This window comes from Periplaneta americana, chromosome 5 (genome assembly GCF_040183065.1).
Source record: "Periplaneta americana isolate PAMFEO1 chromosome 5, P.americana_PAMFEO1_priV1, whole genome shotgun sequence".
NCBI lineage: Eukaryota > Metazoa > Arthropoda > Insecta > Blattodea > Blattidae > Periplaneta > Periplaneta americana.
In genome coordinates, this window is record NC_091121.1 from 193,949,748 (window position 1) to 193,970,031 (window position 20,284).

The window sequence follows — 20,284 nt, forward strand, 5'->3', positions numbered from 1 at the left end:
GTCGGGAGTCTCATCAATGGAAACCCAAATTGAACTATCTTTAATTTCATCTCTTATCTTCTGTATTGTCTCATCGTAGATGGATGGAGCATACGTCTTCCTAAGTGTTGACTCATCCGGGATTGTATGTTGAGTATATTTTTCAAGGAATTCCCTGAAGACCTTATTCTTTAGTTTGTAGAGAGGAATATCAGCAGAGATGAGAGAACGGCACAGGTCGATGTTAAACTCAGATCTTACATTCGATGTTGTTGGTTGTGTTAAAAACAATTGTCTCTGCTTGGAATTTAGTTGTTTGTTGGCCTGATGTTTACTAGTTGTAATGTGTTGTTGCACCAGGAACTTTTGTGTAGATGATACTGCACACTGACACAAATTACAAAATAATATTTTATTGTCAGTTGATAAACCATCTTCTTTAAATTCTGAAATGTAACTTGTTAGTTTTGATTTTAAATTGACTGAATGACGTACTTTTGGCATATTTACCGTCTTTATAGTATGATTTACAAAACTGAACCTATGTGTACTCTGACTGGCATTTAACTGTTGAGCTGCACAACTGAAGTCTGTTAAAAATTTTAAATTAAATTAATACAGTTTTGTAACTTACTTTCCCATTGTTGATAGGACTGCTAATTTTCAAATAACTCTGATGTTAAAGGGATTACTGAACATGTGTTTAAATCTCTATTGTTGAAATGTATTTTTAAAAGTTAATGGAATTTTGTTTTGTTTTATTGTTAAACCTAATATAATATGGACTGTTTTATATGAAATATGGAAAATATATGGAAATTAACGAAAATATGTACTAAACTCTAAAATATGGAAAAATATGGAAAATAAAAGTAGGATTTTTCAACCCTACACATTGTGAAACATAAAGATAATGCAAAATATAAATTATATTAGCTTTATAAGTAAATATGTATTTACATATAAATCCTTTCCCTGGTCATTACTTACAGAACATAATTTATATTTATCATCACTGCCTGTACCGGGTGAATCACCTAAAACTTTCACCCTAAATATTTCTGAAATGGAAGGTGCTATTGATGTGTTGTTTTCACAGAATTCAAGTGTAACCAAGGGATAATAATTGTAGCCCATACACAGATTTTAATAATTTTTTTTTTTTATTATTCAATGCAGTGGTACTTGACTAGAGTCATTGGCCGTACAATAGCGATAAAAACTAAAAGGAAAGAAAATGAAATAAAGTGAACAATGTGCAAGTGAAACTGTGAAGGAGTGGATGTCAGTAGATTTTAATAATTACTAGAATGTGTATTTTTTATAGAAAGTTACATTTTTTTCAAATGTAACAACGCCTATTGATATTAACAAAATAAAACTAGAGTAGATTATAATATCAATGGTGTTGTCTGCAGGTTTCTAGTGCAAGTAGTTTACGAGATATTGTAATTTGAAAATTGTAAACACTGATGGTTGTCTGCTCCATGTGTTAACACTCACTTAAGAGAAATGAAAGTGACAAAAAGTAATTTCTTGGATTCTGACAAAGAAATAGAAACTTGGCCTTCAAAGGTTGTGTTCAAAATGACGATCACCAGCTTCCAGTCTGCCATGTAAAGACTGCTGCACATGTTCTAGCATTTCAGCGTAGGCAGCAATAATACGTCGTTTTCATATTATCTTGTGTAGTTGGTATGCCTTTTAGCTTTCCCCACAGAAAAAATCTAAAAGGGTCAAATCTGTACAGGTCCCCTTTGTCGAATCCAATGATTCTGAAGCAATCGGTGAAGACAGATGTAGTACATTGTGTACTATGAGTTGGACAGCCATCATGCTGATACCACAGGTTCCTCCTAGTCTGCAGTGGAATGTCTTCTAACATCTGTGGAAGTTGGTCTGTTAGGAGGTTAAGATACTTTTAAGAATTCAGTGTACCTTATATGAAAAAAAGGCCCATGAGCTGATGGTTCACTATTCCACACCAAGGACATTGACGTTCCATCTGATGAGCCAACAGAGATTGTTTACTTGTAAATGGTGCTTCATCAGTCAACAAGATGCATGATAAATCTGGCATATCTTGTCTTAATGCCCATGTACAGAAGTTAACACTCGTTTCCATGCAGTTCTTGATACAGATGGTACCTATGGCGTGGGGAACATATGGTACACTTGCTACTGGAAGCAAGAAAGATTTTTGTCTAGTGCCTTGAAAAACTGCTTCATAACTCCCAGCTTTATATGTAAGTTAACAGGAGGAGTATTTATTTTCTTACGAGCAACGAGACTTACATTGTTAATATTTTAGTCTGCTGGCATTAGTTGCTTTTTTTCAGGCCAGTATGCAATGTTCCTATGTTTGTTCCTGGCCCTGCTATCCACTCACACAGGAAGCACGGAAATTTTGTGTATCCTCCCTGTTGTCCTAATAGTACACCAACAACCTTCAGGTCACTGCATATTTGCCACTCATGTTCATGATATTTAATTTTTTCGAGAACCAACCTTAATGTTTCATATGATTCCACTAGGACTGTGGAATGTGGAAATGGTATGGACGCTAATTTATTGCCGTTAAGAAGCAACACTGCCTTAAGGCTACTTTTCGAAGAATCAATAAAACCCTCCAACTTTTGGGCTCATATACCTCCTCTCCCAAATGTTTTAGTAGATTCCTCACAACTGTACAATATACCATCTATCTTCTTGTGTACAGTATTTCCGGAAAAGTTTTTCACGATTCCTGTACCATGAAAATGTAACTCCTGGTGCCAACATGTTCTTCTCATGCAGTCCAGAGCCTAGTAATTCACTTTTCTTTTTGGTGAGTCCTAATTTCCTTACCAAATCATTCAGCTCGGGTTGGGTAAATTTTTTTAGTATATTGTCAAATTCGTCTGGATCAGAAGACATCTCAGTATCTGGATTCGGAGAACTGCTTTCAGATTCACTGTCACCCAAGTTTGCTGGTGGTGTAGGTACAGGTAAGCCCATAAGAAACAGGCCTCAAAGCTGATTGAAGATTGGGATACTTAATTGATTTCTGTTTTCCTTGTTGTAACCATTAACATTACACATACAAAAATAACAGTCATCATAGTGATTCCTCTACTCACCCCATACCATTGGTACAGCAAATGGCATTGCTTTCCGTAACGCAGTCCGTCTACACAATTGTTACAGGCACTTTGAGGTGCAAATGATTTATCCATGTCACCAAATTTTACTTTGAGGTAAGAAAAATATAGCTTCTTTACAAACGAATCTAATTTACGAACTTTTCCATCGAACATATAACACCCACAAATATAGCAAAATTTCTGAGGATTTTGTACGCACTGTCTCCTACGCAATCCTGATGTACTCGCCGTATTCAGTTTTTAAAATCACGCTTTTGCACTACGATTCTAGAGATTCCACTTTAACAAAATTCACACGTGTTCACAGAAGTAAGCCAACTGCTCAACTGACAAGATTTAAGAACTATATATTAATGTTTTGTGTAAAGAACAACTTCCCGGCAAAGTGAGAAAGGGGATGGGGTGATAGGGCATGGGATGATGAAACATCATTCTGAGATAAATATTAGAACAAAAATATTTAGTGGCATCAGCTAGGGGGCACCTCGGCTTAATGTATAGTGAATACTGCACTGTAGTAAATATAGAAAAATTGAAATTGCGACGAAACTAGACGTGATACATAAAACATGAAATCATTTTCGGACTCAGGGCATCAGTTTCCATACTCATTACCAACCTCCTCTTTTACCGCAGAAAAGTTGTTCCCTAATAATATTAATACATGAAGAGTAACAGCACTAATAACCTGCACTTAATGATGATAATAATTATCTTAGACTTAAGCAAGATATTATTCAGAGTTTGTTATTCATTAGAAAAAAATTCAACTATCCTAGGTAGATTAATATTTACAAATAAATTTATCAGAAGAGCTTAGCATTGTGTGTTTTCAAGATAAACACATAGCCCATTTGGCATTTGTGCAACTGTTACTTTGAATATTGATATGAGCTACAGCTATTCGTTTTAATCATATGATGCTTTAATTAGGTGGTGATTCCGAAATTAGGCCTACATGGCTAAGTACTGCACCGGTACTTTCGAATTTAAAAAATAGAACAGTTGAACACACGAATATGACTCACACAATACATTATATTGGAAGGACATTTTAAAACAAAGTTTCAACTGCAACTCTTAAAATCTTAAACATGCAACATGTGAGCTAATGGCAAACAATTCTAGGTTCTAAATATATTAATCTACAGTCTGCTAACTATCATTAGCAGATTCATATTATTTACCTCTGACCAAGGCTTCTTGTCTTGCACATCTGCATCACCACTTGTTTGCACAGCCAATGGATCGATGTCGGGTTCCATCTTTATAAAATCCATTACAACTAGAACTAGAAGAGGCATTTAAAATATTGGTATTCATCTGTCCAGCAAGACTTATTCTTAGTTGTTACAATTTATTTACTTTTTATTAATGAATTTATTTTCTTATTTATTTATTTCTTTACTTGTTTACTTTTCATCTATTTATTTATTAATTCATTCATCACTCACTCACTGATCTATTCATTTATTTATTTAATCTGACAGAATTAAGCCATAGAGCCTTCTGTACCATCCGACCAGAAGGCACATACAAATATAACAAACACAAACCGTGACAAAATAATACAAATTACATTAAAGAACCATCAGGGTCAAAACAGAACAATTATTAAGAAAGAAAAAGAAGAGGGAAAGAGAAAATAACAGTAATATCAGGACGATGATAATAATAATAATAATAATAATAATAATAATAACAACAACAACAACCTCTGGTTCAGGTTCTGCCTGATATGTAGGCCTAAAGTCTTAGATATAAAAATGACAGATCTCCTCTAGCGTGAATTTGTCTAAGTCCATTTCAGGCACTGCCTGGTTCACACGACTAAGGAAAGATGTTTATTTTGCACCTAATTTAGCCCTTGAATATACTTTCTTTATAACATTTCATCTATAAACAGAAAAAGCAACAAACAAAGGAAACAAAGAAAAACAGAGCAGAGTCTTGCATAAGAAATTCCTTCACGTGTAAACCTAAGCTCTCACGGAATCAACCGAAGTCTTCTGAAAGGGATTTAAAGTATTGCAGCCCGTCATTGTTTTTGTCTAAGACTACAAATCTATTATTTATCATATAGTAAATCTCGCTTGACGATATGTGTCAGACGAAAAACAACTGTTTATATACATCTGAAGTCTCATTAGTGTAATATGTAAATAGTCAGGGAGAGGGAAAGGAACTGGCCACTCTATCATCTGGCTTAGTTGTCTCATGAATGATACCTTATTGATGTCACCTGTGAGGTTCACACCTATCTTTGGACAGTTGACTATAATAATAATAATAATAATAATAATAATAATAATAATAATAATAATAAAAATTAATTACTGGCTTTTAAGGAACCCGGAGGTTCATTGCCGCCCTCACATAAGCCCGCCATCGGTCCCTATCCTGTGCAAGATTAATCCATTCTCTATCATCATATCCCACCTCCCTCAAATCCATTTTAATATTATCTTCCCATCTACGTCTCGGCCTTCCCAATCGTAGTAGTAGTAGTAATAATAATAATAATAATAATAATAATAATAATAATAATAATAATAATAATAATAATAATAATAATAATAAATCTTACAAATGGCTTTTAAGGAACCCGGAGGTTCATTGCCCCCCCACATAAGTCCGCCATTGGTTCCTATCCTGAGCAAGATTAATTCAGTCCCTACCATCATATCTCACTTAATACTATGTGGTCTGCACCCCAGTGAACTCCCGACAAAAGGCGTAAAATATTCAAGGATTTTTCACAACGCCCTCTTAAATCATGTATGTGCGCCTCCCACATTAATTTATAATCAAAGATAAGACCCAAAAATCTCGCAGTGTCTGTATATTGCAACTCCACTCCATTAAGACACAGTTCAGGATGTGGATGCAGTCCACGATGGTTGTAGAAGTGAACACACTGCGTTTTCTGAGTGGAGAATTTAAAGCCATTGCGAACAGCCCATTCTGACAGCACGTTGATGACCAGCTGCAACTGTCGAACGATGGATGGGAGCTGTAATATAAACTGAAATCATCAACGTACAACAGAGAAGATACTCGGTCACCGACACAGTGGGCAATTCCACTGTTCACAATGCAGAAAAGAAGAACGCTTAATAAACAGACCCCTGCGGAACGTCGTTTTCTTGAAGATGTTCGTCAGAAAGTGTGATGCCTACTTGAATTGCCGGTACTGCTCTGCCATGAACTTAGCAATAAACGATAGGAGACTGCCACGAAGTCCCCAACAATGCAGAGTTTGCAGAATTCCATACTGCCATGTGGTATTGTAAGCCTTTTCTAGATCAAAGAAGACCGCCACAAGATGTTCCTTCGTGAGGAAAGCATCTCTAATGGCGGTCTCCAGCCGAAGGAGATGGTCTGTGGCTGATCTGAGCTTACGAAAACCACATTTGGGTACTCACATCAGGCGTTTGCTTATCATCTTGTCCATAATCATACATGCACAGCTGGTGAGACAGATTAGCCTGTACCTCCTAGGTATACAATCAAGAGGAGGTGTTTGAGTTGACACATCGATTCCCTCTGTTGCTTTTTATAAAACAGCAGCATAGAACTTTTCTTTCTGGTTCTTTTCTGAAACAATCAGTCTCGAAAGTCAAGAACACGGTGCTCAATGGATAAGTCCGTCCGTCCGTCCCGCTTACCCAATAAACGGTAGCCCTTGGATAGGACTGGTCTGCGAGTTCATTATGTCCAGAGCATCCGTATGAACCACTCCCCGCGTGCAGTTCAGTGAGGAGTGCCTTTCAGACTTTATAGGGTAGACCCAGCAGCTTAGCCTTCAACAGCGTCTCACTTTGACTGGGAGACATAATTTCGACGAGGAGGCTGCCGTTGCAGAGTCTAGTGACATTCTTGACTTTTCAAGGAGTTCATCAAGTGCACGACTCACGTAAAAGGGGCTAACGTGTTTCATTGTTTTTTTCGGTGCCTGTTAGTGTAATACTTAGAAATCTTGGAGGCGACATCTATAGTTTCACATTCTCGGGAACTAGATCCATAGCGTTTTTCATCATGCGACTAAAGCCAGTGTACCTTTTTTTGGTTCTTCTTTTCTCGATTTTTTATGGGGGGTGGGGGAAGAGAAGCGAGAATAGATATTGAACAACTGGCCCCCCTTACAGCGTCAGCCTGCCACCAGAAGAGAATAAGAAAGCCATCTAAAGAAGTCTTCACGGTCCGTGTCGGCCGTGGGGACTCCTCCACAGCCCACCTCACGCTAGTTACCCTTCAAACTGGGCATTACAGACCTACACCAGAGGCGAACCGCAACTTGATGCCCCTACTACGGGAATAACCGCCCGTGGCCCTCTGCTATACTCTGAACACAACAGCCAGACTACCTGAGCTCGCCCACCAAAGCCGAATAATCCGAGACCGCACAGCTTCAGGGGACTTGTGGTTGATCACACTGCGACACCCATTAGTCAGCGGTAACACGTCGGAGTGATATATCCGCCCCGGCGAGCAGAGTCGGTCAGCGGGGCGTCTAATTCACCCCGGGCCCACATTGAGGCTCTACATGAATGTACTTGACCTCTGGTCCGGGCTCGGCACCTAAACTTGCATATAGGGGCAGTATGAAGGGTCCACTATTGCTTCGTTGCTGGGCGCCCTGTCGGGCCGCACAAACTGAAAATTGCGCTCGAAACCGTGGGACAGGACCACGGAGATAGGAAAGATCCCCGCTGGTGAGACGGGAGTTATAAGCCTAGGATACTTAACCTAATAATGTATATAAAAAAACTAGAAGAGGAAGAGGAACGAAGCCTAACAAGGCATTCTTAACAAATCTCGTCATGTAGGCGGACGTGGCAAAGAACTAAGAGTGGGGTGAAAAGGGCTGTGATGTTGTGGGCGTTCCGCATGCAATAGTGGTCGGCAGTGAGAGAGATAGAGATGAAAAAGAAGAGAGAACGAAATGGGCTGGATGGTGATAAGTCGATATTTGGACGAAAAAACAGCACGAGAGCCACCATTGCATCCCCCGGTCACCAACTTGGAGGAACCGACGCCGACCGGGGGGCACATGGATACCTTGAATGTCAAAATTATCCGCTTTAATATGAAATGCCATCCATGATTCTAACGTCTCACTATCGAAAAAATGTGTTTAAGTTCAATATATACAGTAACGATAATAATATTAGTACTAGCTGTAGTACATAATAATAATAATAATAATAATAATAATAATAATAATCCCATAATTTGAAATAAGAGATAGACTGATGGACAGACAGACAGATAGATAGATAGATAGATAGATAGATAGATAGATAGATAGATAGATAGATAGATAGGGGCCGTTTCCGTCGACCATTTACTATACAATACGTGCATTTGACAGCTCGTAAAATAGCTTAGCTGCACCAAGTCTTTCAGATTTTTTCCCTTCAAAATTTCCTTTCATCTCAAACAATGCCTTTACCTTTTTTCTTACTGGAAGTCAATTTCTTTCAGCTGTCCAAATGATTTTCATCAAGTAAACACTCGGTAAAATCAGGGAAGCCAAATTCCTCAACTTACAACGATTTTCGTTGGTGCCATAACGGACACTTCCACAGCCACTTTGATCATTACGATCATACAGTGTTGCCAACACAAAAATTGTATCCCCGCGTCTAACACCAGAAAATCAGTCAAAAAAAATATATACATATATATCCACTCATATCTATATACAAAAAAAGCAAATTTCAACACAACTTACTTACCAGACTTGATTGAAATAATAATAATAATTCATTCACATCATCTCCCTCTAATTTTGCAGTTGATATGCTGGTTTGGTCTACGTTCCCCCGAAAATTAAGCAATTAAATAATGACAGCAGGTAAAAAGGTAAAAAAAAAACCATGTAAATCGTAATTTCCGTCATAAAATCCGTCACCCGTCAAAGCCATTATTTTTCCGTCCGTTAAGTTCAAATTCCATGAATTTTGACGGAATCTCCGTCCAGTTGGCAACACTGCGGTCATAACTAGAATTGCCATTTGGAGGAATTTATCCCTCGGCGTAGGGATTTTTTTTTTTTTTTTTAAATAACTGGACAAATGCAACGAGTTAGAATTTCTAACTCCTTGGACAAATGTAAGAAATTTCGGTGTATGCTTTTCTTCTTTTGGCCAATATTCGGTATCGCCTCACCACACGCGGAAGTGGCGTTTGATTTAAGCTTCGCACGCACGCATGCACACAGACACAAATTCCACAATTTGGGACATCTGGCCGAAATCTACGGCTGACCACTAGGATCCAGAATACAAAGCAGAGGTTAAATTAAAAATAGAATAAGATTTCGGAGAAACATGAGATGAAAATACATTGAAGAGTAATGAAATGAAGTAAAAAAAAAAAATACATAGTATTATACAAGTGATTGTGTAAAATGGATAATGAATCTCTCAATACCATTAGACAAATTTTGTTAATGTCCTCATTAGAAAATATAAGAGAAATGAGAATGGTTTTGGTTAACTTAAATGAAGTTCCCCTAGCGCCAAAAAGAAGTCCTTTCACTTCCCATGTATTAATATTCATTTTATATCTCCCACTGAAGTGAGGGGTTAGATGGGTTACTATGGAACCTTTTTATTGGGCCGACCAAACTTTCTGTAAATATGAAATATATTAAAATAATGGGTTAATGATGTAGGTATATCAATGCATCTGCCATTATCTTAAATAAATATATGTTGTAAATATTTGAAGTAATTAATGTTACGGACTTCCAGAACCAGTTGCCTCAAATTTTTTCGATGAAACGTCGAATTGTTCTCCTGCAGGAATGATTACGTACACCGTAGACTTTACCCAATGTACGGAATGTTTGGCGAATGGATGACCCATTTTCATAATAAATTTTAACGATTTCAACGTGTTGTGGAATGGTGTAACGTTCCATGATTATTTGTCAACAACAACTTACTGTAAACATGGAAAAAAAAAATTGTTATAGCTTCGTAAACACGGCAAAACAATCAATGAATTTGAATTGAATGCACTTAAATAACCTGCCGATGATAATGTACTGATAAACTCACACCTAAATTAGGTTATAATTAGTAGGCTACCTATTTCTTAACTATTTTGTTAGTTAATGGGGATTAAAAAGGGCGTCATCTATGTACTATGAATATTTGCGCCCTTACCTATAATTCTTAAAAAAAAAAAAAAACAAAGAACAAAAATCCCATAAGCTAAATCCGAATACGAATTAGAAGAGGGTTGTCACACTACATCAGGTAGACAAAGGTGTCGTCCCAAGGTCATCATCATAATCATCAGCAACATGAATTGGGCTCTATCACCCTTTCCGGATTCAAGATGTGTATATCTCACTTACTTGAAAATGACTTTAGAGAACCCAAAGGCTCATTGCCGCCCTCACATAAGCCCGCCATCAGTCCCTATCCCTAGCAAAATTAATCCAGTCTCTACTATCATATCTCACTCACATACGCCTACCTCAAATTCATTTTAACATTATCCTCCCATCTATGTCTCGGCCTCCCCAAAGGTTTTTTACCCTCTAGTCTCGCATCTAACATTCTATATGCATTTCGATTTCGCTCATATGTACTACATAACCTGTCCACTGTCCATCTCAAACATCTGGATTTAATTTTCCTAAAGTTATGTCAGGTGAAGAATACAATGCGTGCAGTTCTGCATTGTGTAACTTTCTCCATTCTCTTGTAACTTCATCCCTCAGCCCCAAATATTTTCCCAAGCATATTATTCTCAAACACCATTAACCGCTGTTCCTCTTTCAAAGTGATAGTCAAAGTTTCACAACCATACAGAACAGCTGGTAATAAATCTGTTTTACAAATTATAACTTTCAGCTTTTTTGAGAGCAGACATCCATGTACTCTTCACACGTAAAACTGTCCCTGTCTGATAAAACACTATCATCCTGGACAACTGCAATGCTGTGAAGAAAACTGAACATCAAACGTATGCTTCGTCACCAGATAAAGCCCAACGATAGTCTGCTTAGGGAAAATTTTGCTGCTGAAATGCTTCTACGAATTGACATTGACAACACTGATTTCTCTGACGAATCAACAGGCACAGCTGCCGGATATGGGGTTCAGAGGATCCACATGTTATACATCCAAAGTGAATGTTTGGTGTGGATTGATGAGGAACTCCGTCATTGCTCCATTCTTCTTCGTAGAGGCTACAGTCACAGGAAATGTGTATCTGAACACGTTGCAGAACTTTGTTGTTGACCAACTTCACCCAGGATCGGTTTTTCAGCAGCTCCACTCATTATCATCAATGGGTGCGTGAGTTATTGGATGAAAAATTCCTCAGAGGTGGCTCAGAAGATGAGAACCCCTTTCCTGGCACCCAGGTCACTCGAGCTGACCTTCTTGGCATTTTTTTCTGGAGCTTTGTGAAGAATGCTGTGCACCAAAGAGGCAGAGCTAACGCTTTGGAGAAACTGAGGCAACGCATCACAAATGCAGATGCGCCAGTCACTCCACACAACACTTGGCGGAGGCTGAGTACTGTTAGATGTCTGCAGAGCAACTCAAGGCGCACACATCGCGTTGCATTCAGCATTCTCCGAAACTTGGGAGAGTTTTTACATCAAGTTATGTAAAAAAGTACGTTAATAAACCATTACATACACTTGAAATTATCACTTATTTCTCAATCCTTCTAAGCGGGACAAGGTGTATATTAATGATATTTAACTTCTGATCAGGTTTTAGCAAGTTTCCAGATTTCGTAATATTTTATTATCAAATATAATGTCATCGTTGAAAGTAATGCCAAGATATTTATTACTTTCTACTTGTTTGATGGATTTAACTGTTTTGTATTTCCGAGTAGTGTACTGGCTTAACTTTCCTGGCTTAATGTTAATTAAATCACTTTTTAAAGGGTTAACTTTAAGCCCTATTGTAGGCCTATTATTATGGTTAATCGCCATGTACAGTACAGAAAGTGCAGATTCTTCATCAGAATCAAAGAAAACATAACATAATTCTTCGCGAGATTGAAACAGCATTCCTGCTATTTCTAGGATTTGGATAATGGTATCAGATTATTAGAATTTTAATGTTCTCCAGCTGTTCATCGCCGGTTTCGTTTGGAGGTGTTTCTTTCACTTGATCAGATGAAGGAATTTCTGCTGTAGATGACAATTTTTTTATATTACTATTTTCTTAATAAAATGTTTTGTTTTGCCATAGCTCTCTTAAAAAAATGTTGTAGCAAACTTCAATGTATTCATTCTTCCTTCTACTTCATATGAATAATTTGACAGATGTTAATTATTAGGATCTCTTCTTCCTCATTGTGGCTGTTTATGGTGAACTGGAACTAAAATTGTGTGAATGGTGGACGAGGTGACATGTCTGGACCTTGTACTCGTACTTTAACGTCAGCTTTGAGAAGTCGAAAATTGACTGCTGTTACAAATGCGTTTGGTTCAAAGCTAAATAAGAGCTAGCAACATCAGATGAAGAGAGGATACATTACGTGCAATAGGAGCGCAATATGCATCGACAGCAACTGAGAACGAAGCCGCGAATAGAAACAAAACTACCTAAATGGTACACTTTCGATTTGCAGTAGTGTTTGCCAATCCCTCATTTGACACCAATGTTGCATTTTACAAGCGTCAGTTATATACGCTAAATGTAACAGTATACATGATTGTACAACTTCAAACATATTTTGCTATATTTGGCATAAGGAGATGACAGCTAGAGAAAGGAATATTACGTCATGTCTATATGACCATTTGCAGAATTTACCAGACAGTATGAAACACATCATATTTTATTCAGACTTCTGTTCCGTCCAGAATGAAAACTCACATATAGCAGTGATGTTTGTGGCCTTCACGTCAAATTCAGAAACTCTGAAAAGTTGACCAGAAAGTTTTGCAACTAGGACACTCGCATAAGGAATGTGACAGTGATCATACACTCGAGAAACTAAAGAAAAACCCTCATTTAAAAATTTATCACCATCATGACTGAGCTCAGCTCATTTCTACTGTTAGTGTCAAGAGAAAATTATAGCCAATTGAAATGAAAAGCGGCAAGTTTATGCATCTTCGATTCTAACGAAAGATGTTAATGTTAATGTTATGTTTTATTTAACAACGCTCGCAACTGCAGAGGTTATATCAGCGTCGCTGGATGTGCCGGAATTTTGTCCCGCAGGAGTTTTTTTAAATGCCAGTAAATCTACAGACATGAGCCAGTCGCATTTAAGCACACTTAAATGCATTCGACCTGGCCCGGAATCGAACCCGCAACCTTGGGCATAGAAGGCCAGCGCTCTACCAACTCGCCAACCAGGTCGACCTAATGAAAGATGATTCCCCACTCAGCATGGGGAAACTGACACCGAAAATAATAGATTTGCTGAGAATCTAGTGCAGTGGCTACTGTGCAAAGGAAACTGGGAGCTAAAAGGAACTAAGTCAAAATATGCAGTTTTTTTGTTATGCAACTATTTGAACAACGGATCTCATGCACATCGAATGGTGGAAGAAGGAACTGAGTCAGACTTTTAAATGTTCTTTGGTCTTCTATAACATAAAAATATTAATATAGTGGAATGGTTTTTGCTTCTCCTGAAAAGTTGTGAAAAGTGACTTAGTTCCTTTTAGGTCCGACTGATACTTTTACTTTTACAACAGAACTTGGACAAAGACATTTCCTTAAAATGAATTTCAGGCGGCGTTCGAGAAAAAGTGTTTCATTTCAATTACACTTACCCTCGTGCAAAGAAGTATACGGTACATCTCAGAAAGATCTGATGTCACTGCTTCCTCTTGTCAGCCCAGTGTTTCACTATTCCACACAGATCTTAAGACTTCCCGTGAAGCAAGAATCTTGTTACCAGTTGCAGGTCACGATAACGAACAAGAATAGAAAGTATATTCTAGGAAATACGAGTAATGTTTTTGAAGATTTGTATGTTCATGAAAGTTACAATTATTAGGATAATCTTTATTTATCAAATAAAAACCTATATGAATGCAAAGGTTTATTTCAGTTTACCTTCGGATGAGCAACAGGAAAAAGGGCTTAAGTGCAGCTATTTATGGAAATAAACAAATTGTTAAATGAACAACATGATCTATTTTAGAAGAAATGCCAACAAATAATATCCAGTAAAAACCTCAGAATTAATAAAATTCCATAACTGACACCAGTTTCAATCTTTCACTGCTCTCCTGAAAAGTATAAGATTTTTACTTAAGACCTTTCTCCTCCTGGCCACAGAATTATAATCCTGTGTCATTTCAATAATAAAAAAATAGCAATTAGGCTGCAAACTCGAAATCACTCAGCCCCAAAAATTATCATTTAATTACTAATAACCATATTACAATATTATACATTCCTGGTCATTAATAGTTACACAATAATACGTTACATTTCGTAAGTAATTTCAATTCGAAGTCTATCTGTACAATGGAACGTAAAGCCTGACGACAGCAATAAATAAATGTATTGAGACAGACAAGAAATAAAACTATTGTACAGATATACGATACGATGCTTGGATTACAGGTATGCCAATGTAATGACATGGAATTATATTTCTCTACAGTCCCTCTAAGTTTAGTTTCCATGAATTTTGCTGAGAAATAGAAACATTACTCCTGTTTTGAAAAACCAAATCTCTGCTTTAAGGCAGCGCTGATGATGCAGAGTTGAATCGCACTTTTTAGAAAGGAACTAAGTCAAAATTTGTCATTTTTATTTCTTCTGATGAAATGATTAATACTTCCAAGACGCAAAAATAAACAAAGGAAGGAACTTAAACAAACCTTTCCCTGTATCTATAACATCCAGTTGATGTTTATATTTATTTTATTGGGTTATTTTACGACGCTGTATCAACATCTAGGTTATTTAGCGTCTGAATAATATGAAGGTGATAATGCTGATGAAATGAGTCCAGGGTCCAGCACCGAAAGTTACCCAGCATTTGCTTCAGTTGTGTTGAGGGAAAACCCCGGAAAAAACCTCAACCAGGTAACTTGCCCCGACTGGGATTCGAACCCGGGCCACCTGGTTTCGCGGCCAGACGCGCTGACCGTTACTCCACAGGTGTGGACGATGTTTATATTACGGCAGTGGTACACTGGTATTTATTCATGAAAGTAAGTTCTTTTGCTCTCCTGAAAAATAGAATATTTTGACATAGTTCCTTTCTAAAAAGTGCGATTCAATGATTAGCAGTTGATATCTAGGAGTGGAATGTGCATCAATGCAGGGGATCAACTAATCTTAATCAATTAGAGAGCCAGTCAGATCTCTAACACTGATTCTGTAGAAGTACATTGGCTAGACCAAAATAAACCTCACTGCATGCAGTGTCTGTTTCTCAATTGTACTACACGACCAAGGCGGGACCCGTCGTGGCAGAATGAGGAACTCCGTGCTCGCTGCGTATGTTTACTGCTGGAGTGTCGTCACATCCAACGCCTAGCGTTTCAATCTGGTCGCAATGCCGCGTGTGGGAAGACGTGTGTTTCGTAGCCAAGCGCGGAGCATTATTTATAATGCCATGAAGTTTTGTGATGAAAAGACAACGGGTTTATTCCTACCTCTATCGAAGACAACAGAGCGTGCTGCAGCTATTGTGAAGTTAAATAAGGAAACAATTAGTAGGATTAGAAAGGAAGGTAAAGAATGTGAGGACAAGGGTGTAGAAATATAGACACGAAACAAAGTTAGACGACCTCCAGCAAATAAGGTTGAATTAGACGACACGGACAAATGTATCATAAGAAGAGAAGTTCATAAATATTATTGTTTCTACAAAGAGCTTCCAACATTAGGAAAGTTGCATAAATTTTGTAAGAGAGAGATAGGTTTTAAAGGGTGCAAGGAAACTTTACGAAATCTCATACTATCCATGGGGTTTGCAGTAAAAAATGTGAAGATAAAAGGAAATATCTAATAGAACGCTCTGATAAAGTAGCCCGTTATTTATCTGGACGAAATATGGTTCCATACCCATCACACTGTCCACAAATGTTGGCAAGACGTAAACGTGTCAGGAGTTTATACAAATAGCAGTGCAGGTCAACGACTTATAATAGCCCATGCTGGTGGTAGTGATAGTTTTATACCGGGTGCTTTCCTCATATATGATGTCCGGAGCCCGGTCACTTTAAAATGCCAAGGTAAGAAATGTGTATGAAATGCAATATTGCATAAAATACAGTACTTACTTTAGTTTAAGTTACTTTCGATTCATGTTCGCTTCTTTACGAACACGGATGCTGTGGTGTTTTCTGAGTAGATTCCTATGTGTGTAAGCATAAGATAAAATAAAACTAAACAATAAAGTTAACTATATATACGAACATATAACATATAAAGCGTGTTAATAATAATGAAACAAGAGCGCAGTTCAGCTTGTGCTTGATTTTGCATCTGATGCGGACTTTACAACACGGCCTGTGTTGTGAAGCGAATCGCAGCGCCACCAAACAAAACGGTTCCCGCCTTGGTCGCGTAGTACAAAGTTGTTAAATATATTATTGTTCAATATTATACTATGTTGTATGTAAGAGCGAAATATGCCTTTTGAGGTTTCCCAATATCGAGAAACATTTTCCGCAGACATCGCACTTGTATGGCCTCTCACCAGTGTGAAGGCGTAAATGAATACCAAGAACTGCCGAAGCAGAGAAACATTTCCCGCAGAATTCGCATTTAAATGAACCCTGACCAGTGTGCACGCGGGAGTGCATCTTGAGATTTCTGGACCCCAGAAAACATTTTCCACACACATCGCATTTGAATGGCTTCTGGTCCGCATGCTGGAGCGCGTGCGTGCTGAGGTGGCCTGACGCGGAAAAACATAGTCCACAGATATTGCACTGGAATGGTCTTTCGCCGGTATGAATGCGCGAATGCTTCTTGAGACTCCCCGACTCCGAGAAGCATTTTTCACACACGTCACATTTAAATGGCTTCTCCCCTGTGTGAAGGCGTGAATGAGTTTTAAGACTTCCAGCTTGTGAAAACCCCTTTCCACAGACTTCACATCGGAAAGGCTTCTCGCCTCTATGCACGAGTGCATGCCTATTCAGATGGCCTCTTCTCAAGAAACACTTTCCACAAATATCACATTTTAAATGCTTCTCCCCTGTGTGTAGACGGGTGTGTTGCTTCAGATGTTCCTTACGCAAGAAAGACTTCCCACAGTCATTGCATTCAAAATCGCTCTTGCCATTATGCAGGCGTGCATGCTTATTTAGATCTCTCTTTCCCGAGAAACACTTTCCACAGACATCGCACTTGGACTTGCTGCCCGAGTGAGTCAACAGTGGGCAACCGAGAGATTTGAAACTTGCAAAAACCTCGTCACACTTCACTGAAATTTCACTTGTATCTCTGCGACTTAGGGGTTTAACTGTATGGCAGTGACGCCGTGTTTTTAACTTGTCTTCACTTATGAAAAATCTGTCGTAAGTACGTAAATCAACAGTTTCGCAGGCTAGCTTCTCAGGGAAAACAAAATTATGCCGACTCTCGCCGACGTCCACGTACTGTTCACGCGTAAAATTGTCCCTGTCTGATAAAACACTATCGTCCTGGACAACTGCAATGCTGTGAAGAAAACTGAACATCAATCTACAAAAGGCCAAAGTGATGTCCCATCAAACACGTTTAGAAACTATAATAAATCAATAAGAGATAATAAGTTTTCACTTATTGCTTTGTGGAACAGAATGTACGTCAAATATTTTTATTTCCGAAAATCCTAATGTTAAGGTATTCATCATCAGGTACTTTGTTTTGTTGCAGAATGCACGTTTGTAATTACTATTACCATGCATACCTTAATTAGTAGCAGAGACAAAGGCCTAAACGATGTTCCTGCATGCCAATAGAAATATATAGAGAGGAACAGTTCCATAACATCAGTGATAATAAATGGTAACGCTTGTTTCAAAAGTACGGTACTAAATGTTACAGGAAGTTAAAATGAATAAATATAGAAAAGACACATCTTATAACAGCACTGCAATAAATGTAACACAGCATTACAAGACTGAAAACAATAGTAAAGAAGGTCAGTAAATGTAAAAATGAGAAATGTACATAGGTATATGAATAAAACTACTAAATATTTTGCGACTGCAAATATACAGTAAAATGGGGGAGAGAAAACGGTAAGGAAGTAAAACATGGACAAAGTTATGAAAAATTAACACACAAGATAAAGGAAAAGTCTTGTTGATGCTAAGGTCCTAATTACTGACAACGAAAATGGTACCAAGAATATACAACGTAACAAATTTATAAATCGCCAACCAGGAAACATACCATAGTCTGAAGTTACTGCGAAATTATACAATAATAAAAAGATATATTATATTAATTCATTATATTATATTATATTTAATGTTTATTACTTGACATTACATATAAAATTAGTAATTAAAAATAAGTCTAAATAAATGGTGTGTGGATAAGCTTCAGGGCTTCTACCGTGTTGTCTTGGTGTTATAGGCTGACGTTTCGATCGGTGTTGTGACAATCTTCAAAGCAGTTATTGGATAAGGAAATAGTCTGCCAGCTATTATATATATATATATATATATATATATATATATATAATAGCTGGCAGACTATTTCCTTATCCAACAACTGCTCTGAAGATGGCCACAACACAGCGGTCGAAACATCAGCCAATAACACCAAGACAACGCGGTAGAAGCCCTGAAGCTTATCCACACACCATTTACACCAGCCGCGGAAGCCTACGCAAACACTTAAGTCTAAATAAAACTTATGTGAATTCAATTCACAATAACAAAAATGTATTGAAACCGGAGTGGCAATATGTAGTCATCAGTTTGTGAAAATGAGCATGGAAACTTACACGAGAAGATGATCAGAATAACAAACTGAATGGTGCTTATAATCGTATATGAAGTTTGGTGAAAATAAATTCTGAACTGAGCAGGACATGTTACAGTACATAAAGTAAAAAGTCCATTGGAATGGTTTGGACATATGGACCAGACGAGATCTGCAAAGCAGAAGATATTAATGAGTGGAAAGGACAGGTGAAAATTGTTGGCATACGAAATGATCTGAATGAAATGAAGGCGAAAAGAAGGATGCTAACATCTAAGAGAAATGTAGCAATTATTTAAATATATATCGTGCCAAATATTAAGCTGTTCATAAAGAAGAGTCAATCCACATAGCACGTGGAAGAAAACTCCGCATGATGTTACATAACTATGCACATATTATTATTTGACTGGAGCAGTGAAGATTCGCAAAGGTACTACACTTACCTCTCAGCCTCCTCTTCCAGTTTAGGCTCCTCCTTCACTGTATCCACGTCACACAACCCCTCCTGCAAACCGAAGACATTCACGTTACAAGAGTAGGAAATATAGAGAGAAGTACGTAAAGTAGGTCACGGATATTTTATACCAGAAATCTCTATCTCAACCAGTTCAGTCCTTGTGTTTCGCAAGAATTGAATTATCTGCTATTGCACAACTGACCCAGTCACCAACTCATCTCGAAAGGGCTATAATTACGAGTATCATAATCTGACTACGTAAGGAAGCATAAAAACCACCCTTATGAAAAAGTTTTATTTTTGATAAGCGTAGGCTATTCGCAAAATTTATAATTTTGTGCCGACCATTTTAACGTTAACAGCATATGGGAGAATTAACAGATTTATTTGTAATTACTGTACAAATTCTGACAAATATATTTTATCTTTATTTATTATAATATTAATGTGCTGGTCAACAGCCATAGGGCAATGATAGACTTGCACCAGTGATACATAATAATAATAATAATAATAATAATAATAATAATAATAATAATAATAATAATAATAATAATTTTTAAATTTTAAATAAGTAAATTAAACTGTAATGTTAGTCAATGGATGCATAAAAATAAAAATAAAGATAAAAATATGCCATCTTAAAAAAAGAATGGTATGAATGTAGATCCATTTCAGGTCTGGTCTATAATTTTCGTCAGAGAGAATTATGAGCAGAAACACATTTGACGGTACTAAGCACAACAGTCTCTATACAGACAGGTCGCTGTTCACAGTGCTCGTACTATTCTGTATGCAAGAGCGTG

The 20,284-nt window shown here is 37.5% G+C and overlaps 2 protein-coding genes across 4 annotated transcripts in view; both read right to left on the minus strand.

The window, feature by feature from the left end:
* LOC138700386 (zinc finger protein 235-like) overlaps positions 1 to 8,709 on the minus strand; it is a 42,372-nt gene extending 33,663 nt beyond the window's left edge. Inside the window, exons 1-2 of the mRNA XM_069826985.1 lie at positions 8,578 to 8,709; positions 4,310 to 4,413 (exon numbers count right to left, since the gene is read on the minus strand). Of these exons, the coding sequence (XP_069683086.1) occupies positions 4,310 to 4,402 (93 nt within the window). The 5' untranslated portion in view covers positions 4,403 to 4,413; positions 8,578 to 8,709. The remainder of the gene's footprint in view (positions 1 to 4,309; positions 4,414 to 8,577) is intronic.
* A 5,484-nt stretch (positions 8,710 to 14,193) lies between these two features.
* The window catches only part of LOC138700392 (zinc finger protein OZF-like), a 108,660-nt gene continuing 102,569 nt past the window's right edge, over positions 14,194 to 20,284 (minus strand). For 2 of the 3 annotated variants that reach the window (XM_069827001.1, XM_069827002.1), the window contains exons 6-7: positions 19,465 to 19,526; positions 14,199 to 17,761 (exon numbers count right to left, since the gene is read on the minus strand). In XM_069827001.1, coding sequence (XP_069683102.1) covers positions 16,702 to 17,761; positions 19,465 to 19,526 — 1,122 coding nt within the window. In that variant the 3' untranslated portion in view covers positions 14,199 to 16,701. Of the gene's footprint in view, positions 17,762 to 19,464; positions 19,527 to 20,284 lie in introns of all 3 variants that reach the window. The other variant, XM_069827003.1, reaches the window with a different exon arrangement.